Below are 13,495 nucleotides of genomic sequence, written 5' to 3' on the forward strand. Positions count from 1 at the left end.
GGCAGATTTTTTTGATCTGATTTTATATAAAGACGACATTTAAACATGTGAAAGATGAAAGGTCTGGATGTAAACTGTCTCTGTGAGGTGACCGTCTCCCTGTGAGAGAACCCTTCATTTACCTTCTCCACAGCTCACAGCAAATAAAAACATTTGGCTGTGACTTCCAGCCCTGCTCCTCGCCTGTCTCAGAGGTCAACGGCAGGTTAATAGAGGTCACGCTTCACCATCCATCCTGTGAGGGTTAACACAGCCTCGGTCTGCAGCAGCCACTGAAGCGAGGAGAGAAAATCCTCCGTCATTCCTCTAATGAAGTCGGCTTTTCTCCCGCCGCGCTGCCGCCGCTCTCCGTGTTCTTTCCGTCTCTCAGGCTTTTGTTCCTCCTCGTCTCACCCTCTGTCTTCACTCCTCTGTCTTCCAGCAGAAGGCGTCTGAAGCTGCTGCTCCCTCCACCTCTCCGCCCTCCCAGGCTGACAGGAGCAGACAGGAGGTGCAGGTCTGTTGCAGTCTTTATCTGTGTCCCTGCTTTTGATTCTGTCACACTGAACCTGTCGTCATGATAATTAAGTCTGACCTCATTAAACATTAACCTGGTTCTGCATTCACTGCATCAGACGCCCTTTATCATGGTTATTAAACCGCCTGCAGGAGCAGGACGTCAGGATGAATATACAAACAACAGACTGTGGCGGTCTGACCTCTGACCCCCTCTGCAGGTTCATTTACAACAGCAGCAACAGGCTCAGGTGTCGTGAGGAGAGACTTTCTGCCCCGACCACAAACAGCTCTGAGTGTTTCTGGCCAAGCAGACAGGAAGTGGTTAAATAATGCAGCCGGGGCGATACGTGGAGGAGGATCCCGCTGCAATTTGCTGTGTTTTATTAGTGATGATCAGATGGGAGTATAATCGCCCCGCTGATGCTGCAGGAGCAAACTGGGCGGCGCTAGCCTCATTAGCTTGTAGCTGATGGAGTCAAAGCCTCTGTGCCTGTCTGAGCGTCCTCACAGACAAGAAAGGAGGCCAGAGGACAACCAAGACCAGGATCAATCAGTAATACGGAAACAGATAAATCCTTTATTCCTGCATTTATCTTTTAACGTCTGTCACGCCCCCAAATCCTCACAGATTCAAGCTTTGACCCTGTTTTTATAATCAGCGGGTCATTGATAAAGTTTTTGCGGACGGACAGCTGGACGGCATGTTCTCAGATCCACAGCTGCTCTCTTTGGCGTCCTGACAGCGCCGCCTCATTTACATGTAGCGACGCAGGACAGCAGCATTAACCCTGAAACGCTGCGCCGCCGCTCTGGATGCACATTATATCTGCATTAAAATCACATTAAGGAAATGGATCTGATTGCCGTGAGCTGTCCACACAGCACATTACAGCGGATGTTAAACAGCGTCTCGCCACAGGACTGACTGTCAGTGTTTCCTCACTGTGCACACACACAAACACAGGAATGAATAATGCAGTCAGGCCGACTGGGATTGAACGTGCATCGTCTTATCATGGTGTTCAGATTCAGGGACACGTTTAATTCAGGGATGTGAAAAAGTCAGTGTGGAGAATTCATGTTAGTGTGCACGAGGCAGGCGCTGACGCAGGAAGTGCTCCTCTACATCCTGTGTTTCCATTTGAGTAACAGAGCGGCCATATTGTCTCGTGTTTCAGGAAGGGGTTAATCAGAGCTGCAGTTGGTTAAACACACGTTGTAACATGAATGACTCGTCTTCAGGTCGTCAGAGGTTTACAGCACACTGCATGATTTCACCTTGTAATGTTATTTATTAAAGCAGGAAGTGTGAGTTTTGCCTCCAGCTCTCTGTGTGCAGCTGTAGTGGCCATGTTGCACATTGCATGTTGCATGTTGCATGTTGCAGTGAATGTCTGAAGCTTCCTGTCTCCTGTTTGTCCACAGAAGGAGCGTGAAAAGAAAAAGGAGGAGAAGAAGAAAGACGCTGACAAAGTGGAGAGACACAACAACATCAAGGTACACACACATTACCTGAGCATAACATGATGATGACAAAGTTTGACTCATACAGTTCAGCTTAGCTACGGCTAGCTGGCTAAGCTAGGCTAAGCTAAGCTGAGCTAAGCTTGCTGCAAACACAAAAATTGGACCTGCACTAACGATGATGATGCTTTGTGTACATGTGTGCTGCTTTTCTTTGTGTGTCTGTGTGTGTGTGTGTTATGCATGCGCACACACAGAGGAGCCTGTGACTCCAGAGCTGGATCCTGGAGGGAGGCTCCTCATAAACATTCATGGTGTTTGCTGATTCTTTAGTTCTGCTGCGAGCATCACTGTGGATCATTCCACAGTTCGTGCAGGGAGGCGCAGCGTGACGTCGCACTGCGGCCGTATGAGCTGGGCAGGTGCAGGCGGGAACATTTAAAGAGACAACAACACATTTTCCAGATGGATTATGTATCAGAACTGAGCTGAGAACTACTGCTAAGCTAACTGAGCCCATAAACCACTAGCATGCTGCTAACGGCTGCTGATTGGTCAGTTGAGTTTAGGACTGATGGGGGACAGGAGGTCCTCCCTCCATGGCAGCTGGAGCCCTCACTTATATATCTCTATAGGGGCTCTGCAAAATTCTGGATGGTCTCCAGAGCGCCCCCTATGGGGCAGGAGGGTCAGAGTTCACATATAAACGTGGCTTTGACTGCAGTAGGATGGATTTGTGTGATTTCCTGAATCTTGTGAGATTCCTGCTGCTGCACGTGTGTTTGTGATGGAGAGAGTGTGTGTCCGTCGCTCTGCGGTGGGTGTTATCAGTGTGTGTGCATTCTAGAGCCGTTATATGTGTTGATGCATATCTGTATTGTGTGTGTGTGTGTAATTGTATTTTGTGCGAGGGAGAGAGGGAGCAATGGGATGAGTGTGTGTGTTTCTGGGTCATGGTTAAAGTATTTCTATGGCCTGTGAAGCGGAAAGGGAATAATGTAACTGTGTGTGTGTGTGTGTGTGTGTGTTCAGATGCTCTACAGGGAGCTGAAATGTAGGCTACAGGCAGCTGAGAGTGTAGTAATAACACAGGGGTCTGTAGCTTCTTACTCTGCTCCATCTGCTCCACCTCTTCTTTACTTTGTCACATTCATATTAAAGGGGGGTTTTTCCTGACCCTGTCTGCTCGGGGGATCAGGCTCGGGGTTTGACCTGTTATCAAACTCAGAGTTATCAATTATTTCCATATTACCAAACACCAGCGTCTGCAGCTGAGGCACGAAGCCTCGGCACAAGTGTTTCAAATATTGCAGTTCACCCTGCAGCCTCTAGGGGCTGCCTCCCAAAGTGAGTCCATCCTTGGAGAGTCTCATATTAAAATACATAGAACACAAATGATTATCTGCGGCCGCCCGCCTCCTCCTCCTCTTTGTCTGAATGTGGAGTTCAGACTGTGAACTGTGCCAACGTGGCGATGGTCGGAGCGTCCCACAGAGACGTCCGTAAACCTACAAGTGACGCCGCGGACATGACGTTCATAGATCGTCTGATCAGTCGTCATGGTATTGCTCGTCCCTCCAGCATCAGTGTTCTGTCGTTATACTGCGAGCACAGCCCAGACCTCCTGCATGTGTCACATGTGTGCACACAGAAGAAGCAATCACACAATAAGCATGTGAAACATGTTTGTGACATATTTGTCTGCCGTCATGAGGCCTTTAGGTCTGATGGACGTCTCTGAGTCACAGTTCTGTTTCTAACGTCAGGCCTGCAGCATCAGACAGTCGATAAGAACGCTCAATAATCAGGAGGCCACAGTTTCTCTGTGCACCTGCAGATATTCTACACATTAATGTGTGCGTTTGCACACTCTGAAGTGTGTGTGTGTGTGTGTGTGTGTGTGTGTGTGTGTGTGTCTGCGGGCAGAGATGCTGTTGTTCAGCTCCTTTTCCTCCTTATCAGCTGCTCCTCCTGTCGATGAGATGCAATGTCAAGGAGATGTCTGAGGACGTTTTCTGTGTGTGTGTGTGTGTGTGTGTGTGAGAGAGAGACACACACACACACACAGACACACACACTGGTTAGTCGAAGTGTTTGCTGACATGCTGAAAGATGTTTAATCTCCAGCATACTGAGGACCATGCTGACAGCCATGTTTCTCTCTCTGCCCTCCATCTCTCTCCTCTCCTCTCCTCTCCTCTCCTCTCCTCTCCTCTCCTCTCCTCTCCTCCTCTCCTCTCCTCTCCTCCTCCTCCCCTCCTCTCCTCTCCTCTCCTCTGCTCTCTCTCCCCTCCTCTCAGTAGCACTGTGAGCTTTTTAAACAGGGAGTGACTCCATTATCTCTCTAGTTGTTTCCACTTTGTCCTCACCTCCATTCATCTCAATCTCTCCTTCATTTGTCCCTCCCTTCTCTCTTCTTCTCTCTCCCCCCCTCTCTCTCTCCCCCCCTCTCTCTCTCCCCCCCCTCTCTCTCTCCCTCCCTCTCTCTCTCCCTCTCTCCCCCTCTCTCTCCCTGTGTCTCTACAAACAGTAAATCACTGTCGTCCTGTTAGACGGCTGCCGTATGTCGTCTTTTTCTTTCAGCCTATGAATAAATTATCAAAGAGAACAAGGAGCGGCTTTTCCTGCATAAAAAAACACAGGCGCTCGGCTTTGTTGGCAATAGAAATGAAGGAGTGTGTGTGTGTGTGTGTGTGTGTGTGTGTGTGTGTGTTGATGTGTTTGTGTGTGTCTTTGTTCATTCAGTGCAGGGATTTGGGGAGTGTGTTATCGCTAGGTGCTCTGTGCAGCTGGACTGAGTTGGACTCTGAAAGGTTCCTGAGATTCGATGTGACACACACACAGACACACACAGACACACACAGACACACACAGGCACACACAGGCACACACAGGCACACACAGGCACACACACACAGCCTCTATAGCATATCTGTGGTTGATTGGAGTTAGTTTGAGCGGATGGTGTGAAGGGCAGCCAGAGGAGCGGCGTTCTGTGACTAATAACACGACACACACACTTTTACACACACACAGAAACAGACACACACACAGAAACAGACACACACAGAGCCCCGCTGTCTGAGGATCAATAGCGTAGCCACAAGGAGGCTAATCAATAAGCTGGATTTGCACTGCTGGAGGAAGAGAATCAAGCCTGTTTCCCAAGAAAACACACAAAAGACAGATCCAATCGCAGACTCACACTCACCCACTCCCCATAAACACACACACACCAGCACCTCCTCCTCCTCTTCCTCCTCCTCTTCCTCCTCCTCCTCCTCTTCCTCCTCCGGCCTTTACACACTCCAGGTCTTCATCGCACAACAAATATTAAGATAAGATAAGATACAACTTTATTAATCCTGAAGGAAATTCTTGTGCCAGAGGTATCAAGTTACATAAGTCGGTCACAGTGACGCCGCACCGTGAGGAGGGGAACATGCGGCTGCTTTTACTTTGAAAGGGCTCCTTAAATCCTGCAGAGAGCAAGTGAGAGCTTTCCCATCATAATGTTTGTGTGTCATCATGCAACACTTCAACACAGTTTAGGCTTTTTAAATGACACATGGTGGTCGGGGCATGTGCGTGCAACAAAAGTAGGCGGGGCTTCATGTCACAGCCTGAGATAAGGCAGCAGAACTGATGAAGGCCGCCTCAGCTCCGCCTCCTGTAGTTTAGGGTCAGAGCGCCTCACACAGACTCACAACAGCGTTCATTTACAGTCTGTGGCACACAAAGTGACGCCTCTGTGAGGTGCTGAAACACCAGAGGGTCATAACAGACGTGTGGGCAAACTGTGTTTGTACCTTCACACCTACTGACACACACACACAACAACAACAACAACAACAACAACAACAACAACAACAACGACAACAACATTTGTGTTGTTCGACTCAGGATTCTGTGTGTGAAGCATCGTACTTTCAATTAGAGCACATTTGTTGTTGGATTTGGATTTAAAGGGGTGCACAGTCACTGTGTGTGTGTGTGTGTGTGTGTGTGTGTGTGTGTGTGTGTGTGTGTGTGTGTGTGTGTGTGTGTGTGTGTGTGTGTGTGTGTGTGTGTGTGTGTGTGTGTGTGTGTGTGTGTGTGTGTGTGTGTGTGTGTGTGTGTGTGTGTGTGTGTGTGTGTGTGTGTGTGTGTGTGTGTGTGTGTGTGTGTGTGTGAGCAGATGGTTGGAGCAGCGTTCCATGTTAGCACCAGTGAGCTAATCCAAATCCTGCCTCTGCGCCTTCTGCCCAAATCCAGCTGTGTGTGTTCCTCAAATCCATGTGAGGTGTGTGTGTCTGAGAGAGAGAGTTCTTGTTTGACCAGTGTGTGCTGTGAAACCATCCTTTGTTTGTGTGTGTTAACAAACAGAGTCTAACTGACGCTGGCTGTCAGTCGTCAGAACCGCCGCCTAACAAGGTCCTGGATAAATTCTTCTGTTCAGTGGCAAATAGCTTCACTCCTGAAAATACCTAAAGCTGTGCTGTTCAAATCAGAGTGTGTGTCTGTGTGTGTCTGTGTGTGTGTGTGTGTGTGTGTTGATTTGATTAGGTATTCTTTCCCTGAACAGCATCGTCACGCCTCAGCCGTCAGACCACACCGTGACCTTCCTCAAACATTCTGAGTGTGTGTCAGAGTGAGTGTGTGTCAGAGTGAGTGAGTGTGTGTGTTAGAGTGTGTGTGTTAGAGTGAGTGTGTTGTTTGTCTCCATGGATGCATATATTTTTTTATGTGTGTGGGTCTGTGTGTATCTTGGCACCTGTGTGTGTGTATATATTGGCATGCATTACTGAAATCTTTGTTGTTACCTTATAAATATGAGTGTGTATTTTTACCTGTGTGTGTGTGTGTGTGTGTCCTAAAATGCGGTGGTCTCCATGACTGTCAGATAAATGTAACTGGGTGGAAGAGATGTGTGTGGCAGCTTAAGATCTTCCCTCTGTGACAAAACCTTTTAGTGTGTGTGTGTGTGTATGAGCGTCTCTGTGTGTGTGTGTGAGTGTGTGTGTGTGAGAGTGTATGAGCGTCTCTGTGAGTGTTTGTGTGTCTTTGCCACCAGCTGAGTGACAGATTGAATGTGTGGAGTGGTGCAGAACTGCAGCAGCTCTGCACACTTAACAGCCACAGACTGACTACAGTCCACACACACACACACACACACACACACACAGACACACACACACACTGTTGTGTTTCTGGGGAATGATGCAGGGATTGCTGACTTTGTTATTTGGATATCTCAGTCTGTATTGATAATGCATTTCCTCCTCACACACCTCCTCCTCTTCTTCTATAATTGTCTTCATCATCAGTCTTAGTGTCTTCCTCCTGTCTCCTCCACTGTCCTCTTGCCATTTATCTCCTCTTCTTCATCACCGTCCTTCGGCCTCCTTTATCCTCTCTTACGTCCTCACTGAACCCCCCCCCTCTCTTCTCCGTCCTCCTCCTCTTCCTCGCTCTGCTGCGGCTGCGTCTGTCTCTGGCATCACTTGTTCATCTGGCTGCTGGCAGTTTTATTATTCTCTTTTATAGTGTTAATAAGGCAGCTGTCTCCACAGGGAGACAATCCGCTGTGTGCAGCTGCTGATCAGAAGCCCTCAGCATGCCGTGGTCTGGTTCTGACGGAGATCTCCTCCTCACAGAGAGACGGTTCTGTGTCGAACAAACTGGCCAGCTGCGACCTCTCTGTGTGTGATTGGTTCTCCCTCACTGCCGTATATATATGCTGACATTTAGGTTTTATACCTCTCAGCACTACAACAGGTCCAAACCACAGCTGTCAAGGAAACGGTTAACAACACAGTAATGATGGGGGGGGGGGGGCAGTCTGAACCTGGATGTGATGTCGCCAGAGATTTCAATCCAGAAGTCCTGCACACATTAACCCTTCGTACTGTGCCGCACTGAGCTCAGACAGGTCTGCAGAGTGAATCTTCTCCACACACACACACACATGCAGCTGGCAGCCTTCAGAGAGGCGGGTGACCCACTGAGACTGTACACACAGCACAGTGTTCCAGCGTCCTCCTCCACATGCACGCAGATGAAACAAACGTCTCATCCTCAGAGAGGAGAGCGAGGTGATGGAACAATCAGCACTAAGTGAGGGAGAGGCAAAACAAATGGGAAGGAGACGAGCGGGAGATGAAGGCTGCAAATTGGTTAGAGGGGGAAAAGAGAGAGAGTGCAGGATGAATCCAAGAGGGAGGAGAGGTGGAGGATGAAGAGGAGGGAGGGTAAACATGAGGATGATTGAAGGAGGCGTGAGGCAGACCGCTGCAGACAGCCAGGTCTGTAACGGAGCTGAGACTGGGAGCAGTCCCTGCAGAGAGGGCGGTGTGGTCCTTATTTCATCTAGTTTAACATGTGACACCAGAATATTGATCCTTGTATCGCACAAAGATGGATGAAAAATATCGCCGTATTGATATTTGGTCCCATCCCTGCAGTGAAAACTGAACAGGCTGCTTTCAGGGCACCTGCACTGACTGATCCAACAAACACACACCGAACACACACGCGCCCGCTGGGCCGGAGGTGTGATGGTTTGTACAGAAATGGCTGCTTCGTGTGAGCGTGCCGGCCACTCGCTTCGTGTGCTGAGGAGCTTCCAGCAGACCGCGGCAGCGAGGCAGCTGTCAGGCGGCGGCTCCGTCTGCCGTCCGATCTGACGGCAGTCGTCTGAAGGTTCTGTTTGCGTTGAGTGTTCCACTCAGACCGTCCTCACGTGAAGACTCTATCCACCTACAGGGGGCTGCACATCGATTTCTGGCCTCTGTCCGTTCAAACAGGACCGACCCTGACAGCCGATCACCAGCCGTCGCTGCTGGTGTCACCTCTGATAACTGATTACACACCATGGCCGCTCCTCCATAACCACGGCACGGGCAGGAAAACTGCAGGCGCCTGTCAGCGCTCTGACTCGCTCTTTCCTTCTGAACGTACAGGAGGAGAATTGAAGCTTTTCGCTCTGTGTGGGACGCAGCTCTGAGAGGCTGTAATCTCCATTTTGTAGAACAGTGCATGGTTTGAAATGTCTGAAATCAAACAGACAGGCGTGTCATCCTGTTCTCTCTGTTAGGACAGGAAACCATGTTTTCTTTGGAAAGTTCACGTCAATTAATTTGACTTTAAGATAATAAAAATAAACCGTCATTGATTCAGCGTCTGTAGGACAAACGCACTGTTTTCTGCTTTCTGTTGTATTCGGTTGTTGTTGCTCCTACAGTCCTGTGGCCTGCATGTCCTGGTTTTGGGAAGACTTCCTGTTCATCATGACCTGTGGCTTCTTGTTGCCTAGCAACCTGCAGTTGATGCAAACATTTAAAAAGGTTTCCTCCTGGATTGTTGGTTTGTAGAATCTGATCAGTCTGGAGGTGTGAAGGATTCAGCTGGTGCATGCTGGTGCATGGTCCAGCAGCCCAGGATCCAGTCCCTGAAGGGGGACACGGTTTTGGTCTGAAGGAGTACGGTGGACTCTGGGGTCACTTTGCTCTCGAGGTGGCAGCAAAACTCATTGAGGCTTCTTCTGTAACTGCTCAGGCATTTACAGTCTGATCTGACTAAGAAGTCCCTGACCTCCATTTTTGTAGTTCAGAATCGAAGCCTCGGTGTCAGCAGCAGAACTCCAGCCCGACCTCCCTGCCGCTCTGCTGCAGTCCCCACACACACCAGCTCTCAGCCGATGCAGTCCTGATGAGGCCGGGAGGCGGTAATTGTTTTCATTGCCTCGGATCGGAGCGACACTGAATCTAATGTGGTCCATCGATCTTGGGTTGGGCGGGGGGGAAATTGGGTTTGTTACCAGCGGTGTAGATCGCTCCTGGCCCGGCGTGTTAACCTCTGATTTTTTTTCTCACTCCATCTCCGTCCTCCCCTCTTCACTCTCCTGTCACTCTCACACACCTCCGCCTCCTCTTCCTCATTATCTGCAGCTTTTAACTCTTTCAGTTGAAACCAATATTAATTATATTATATTATTATTATATATATATTAATATAATATATTAACAATATTTAGAATTTTATTTTGTAGGAGCTGCTGCTGCTGGATCAAATCCTCCTTTAGTTTGTTTGTTGTGGATCAGGTCTGATTGATTCAATCATTTCTTTGTCTCTGTCTCAGCAGTCAGAGTCCAGAGCCAGTCCTAAGAGGGGCGCAGAGCCAGCCGTGGACCTGCTGGGTCTGGGTAAGACACGAGCAGCCTTCCTTCAATATAACCTGTCAAAGTGTGTGTGAGTGTCTGCCTGCTGCTTCAGTCAGGAGATGTAATCACATTTTTAGCAGGTTAAGTAATGTCTGACATCATCAGGGGGAATTTAACGCTGTCAGGGTTTATTTCAGACCTTCGCTTACGCCTTAATGACTTGTTATAACACCTGGCAGTTAAAATCACTGACAGCCATGTGAGCAGACTGCGGCCGGACCCAGCCAGCACTGCACTCATGTACCGACACACCGAGTCCACACAGGTCCATGCAGAGACTCCCACGCCGCAGCGACCCTCCATGGGATGGATCAGGACTTCCTCTCCTTCATAAATGCCACATCTGTCATGTTGTGCATGGGAGGGAGACGTTCAAACCATCTGAAACAAATCATAAAATCACCTCCAGGGATGGAGTCAGACTGTCAGTCACTGATACGTCCAGCCACTCAGACCTGGTGTGACGCGGTTACACTTTGAGATTTGGTGTCCGTAAATCCCCTCAGAACAAACATACACACTCTGACCAGCATCACAGCCTCCTCATCATCACGTGGTCTTGAAGTGGCAGAAGAACCAGCAGGGACCTGTTTTTTAATCCTCGGACACCGCTCTGTCCACACGTCCTCTGCTCCCTGTGTTATCAGCTTTAATGCTGTGTTGACAAACACCACAGCCAGAAAAGCCTGGATGCACGGAGGATGTGACATTCAACAAAGGTCACAAGCTGGACTCAGCCCTGTGACATTTGGTGTGTGCGGTATGAAAGCTGCCCGCGAGCTGCCAGGACGCTCTGCTCCCTGCATGCTGACCTTAATCCTACACAGGAGGAGGAGGAGGAGGAGGAGGAGGAGGAGGAGGAGGAGGAGGAGGAGGAGGAGGAGGAAGAGGAGGAGGAGGAGGAGGAAGAGGAGCAGGAGGAGGAGGAGGAGGAAGAGGAGCAGGAGGAGCAGGAGGAGGAGGAGGAAGAGGAGGAGGAAGAGGAGGAAGAGCAGGCTCCCAGGGTTTCATCGTAAATGTGTGAAATGCACTGGGAGTGTGTTCCCTGACACAGCTGAGGGTGAGCTGCCAGAAGAAGGAGCAGTGATCAGCAGTGAGTGGACACCCCGCTATAAATAACAGAGCTACACACCTCACAGCCTCCAGGACCGGATGAGATTTCACACATGATCAATAAGTCAGATCTGAGCCGCCACGTCTCTGGTTTCCTTCACTCTGCTGCAGCCTCTGTGTGTGTGGGTTCATCCTCAGCCGGAGGACTGAAAATAAAAACATAAAAATCATCCAGATGAACGCGTCCTCCAGCTTCTACTGAACAGTCTAAATATTTTGGCGTGTGGTCACAGTGAACTGCACAGAAAAGGGAGTCTGAGAGATACAGCTACTTTAGACAGAGTGAGTGTGTCTCTGTGTGTGTGTGTGTGTGTCTGTGTGTGTGTCTGTCTCTGTGTGTGTGTGTGTGTCTCTCTGTGTGTGTGTCTATGTGTGTGTGTGTGTGTGTCTCTCTGTGTGTTTGTGTGTGTCTATGTGTGTGTGTGTGTGTGTGTGTGTCTCTCTGTGTGTTTGTGTGTGTCTATGTGTGTGTGTGTGTGTGTGTCTCTCTGTGTGTTTGTGTGTGTGTGTGTCTGTCTGTGTGTGTGTGTGTGTGTCTGTCTGTGTGTTTGTGTGTCTCTGTGTGTGTGTGTGTCTGTGTGTGAGTCTGTGTGTGTCTGTGTGTGTCTCTGTGTGTGTGTGTGTGTGTGTCTCTCTGTGTGTGTGTGTGTCTGTGTCTCTCTGTGTGTTTGTGTGTGTGTCTGTCTGTGTGTTTGTGTGTCTCTGTGTGTGTGTGTGTCTGTGTGTGTCTTTGTGTGTGTGTGTGTGTGTCTGTCTGTGTGTTTGTGTGTCTGTGTGTGTGTCTGTGTGTGTGTCTCTGTGTGTGTGTCTCTGTCTCTGTGTGTGTGTTTCTGTGTGTGTCTCTGTGTGTGTCTGTGTGTGTGTCTGTGTGTGTCTGTGTGTGTGTGTCTGTGTGTGTCTGTCTGTGTGTTTGTGTGTCTGTGTGTGTGTCTGTGTGTGTCTGTCTGTGTGTGTGTGTGTGTGTGTGTCTCTGTGTGTGTGTGTGTGTGTTTGTGTGTCTCTGTGTGTGTGTGTTTGTGTGTCTCTGTGTGTGTGTGTTTGTGTGTCTCTGTGTGTGTGTGTGTGTTCATAGTACAGCAGAGCAGAAAGATCGATGGACCTCACGTCACTGTCTTTGTCCTCTGCAGTTCTTTATTGATGTGAGCTGAAGCAGACTGTAAATAAATATGGACACACCTCCTGTGATGTCACCCGGCGCTCTGTGTGAGGCTCCGCCTGTGAACGTGTTCATTTCTCCGTAAACATGGACATTTTAACATGGAGGGCTGTGAGGGTCGGTTTGTGGTGCCCCCAGAGGCCACGAGGGGAACTGCAGTTTTGGACACTGGTTTGTCCTCCTGTGGACCCGACTCTTTAGTCGGACTCTTTAGTTGTCCTCCAATCTGAACGCTGTCCGTCTGTCCACAAGCATCTGACCAGCCCAGAACATGGTCTCAGGCTTCCCGCCCTCAAAGGGGCTCCTGAACAGAACAGAGTCCCAGAGTTCCAGCCTGTGGAGCTCCGTCTCATTCAGATCTGTTTTTGAAAATCAGCATATAAATGAGTCCATTTTCTGCTCCCAGTTTGATGCCTGGCTTCTGTTCTCTGCTGTAAACAAACACAGTGCAGCAGTGACGGGTCATCTTACGTCCATTTGCTGCTCTTGCTTGCTCCGTGATGACTCCTCCTACCAGCAGCTGATGGCTGTGGTCACGGAGCACGCTCCCTGCTCCCCCTTCGTCTGGACTCCCAGAGTGGTTTTTGGGGTGACGTCTGAGCTTCGATTCATGCCCTGGTTGTGATTTTTAGTTGAATTTACATTTCTCCATGCATCAACATTCCAAAGACTGAACACGGTGCGTTTTGTGTTGAAGGAGGAGCCTCCTGCCACAGCCGGATCAATGGAAACATGTCGGATGATTTACCCCTCAGGGTGGAAGTCCTTAATCCTGACTGCAGGCTGTTTGTCATTGTGAGGGCTCTTTACATGCTGTGCTCATTTCAAATAATAACACATGCACGTCTCATATAAGCCTCTGTATGAGGGGTTCATCTAAATATATCTGTCCATGAGAAGCTGCAGCAGAGACCTCTTTTCATCATTGTGAATCTGGAGACATCAGAACCAAGACGGAGGGACATTCAGGGACATTTGGACAAATAGGAGAACGTAGTTCAGCAAATACAGTAAATCTCAGTTTAGGGAGATGGTTGCTCAGCAATTGTTCTTTTCATGACAT

The 13,495-nt window shown here is 49.2% G+C and overlaps 1 protein-coding gene across 7 annotated transcripts in view; it reads left to right on the top strand.

The window, feature by feature from the left end:
- The window catches only part of LOC114446918 (stromal membrane-associated protein 1-like), a 37,940-nt gene that overhangs the window by 15,702 nt on the left and 8,743 nt on the right, over window positions 1-13,495 (top strand). For 3 of the 7 annotated variants that reach the window (XM_028422830.1, XM_028422823.1, XM_028422826.1), the window contains exons 5-7: window positions 422-496; window positions 1,924-1,995; window positions 10,082-10,145. In XM_028422830.1, the coding sequence (XP_028278631.1) occupies window positions 422-496; window positions 1,924-1,995; window positions 10,082-10,145 (211 nt within the window). The remainder of the gene's footprint in view (window positions 1-421; window positions 497-1,923; window positions 1,996-10,081; window positions 10,146-13,495) is intronic. The other 4 variants (XM_028422825.1, XM_028422828.1, XM_028422824.1 and 1 more) reach the window with 3 other exon arrangements.

Source organism: Parambassis ranga, chromosome 15 (assembly GCF_900634625.1).
Source record: "Parambassis ranga chromosome 15, fParRan2.1, whole genome shotgun sequence".
NCBI lineage: Eukaryota > Metazoa > Chordata > Actinopteri > Ambassidae > Parambassis > Parambassis ranga.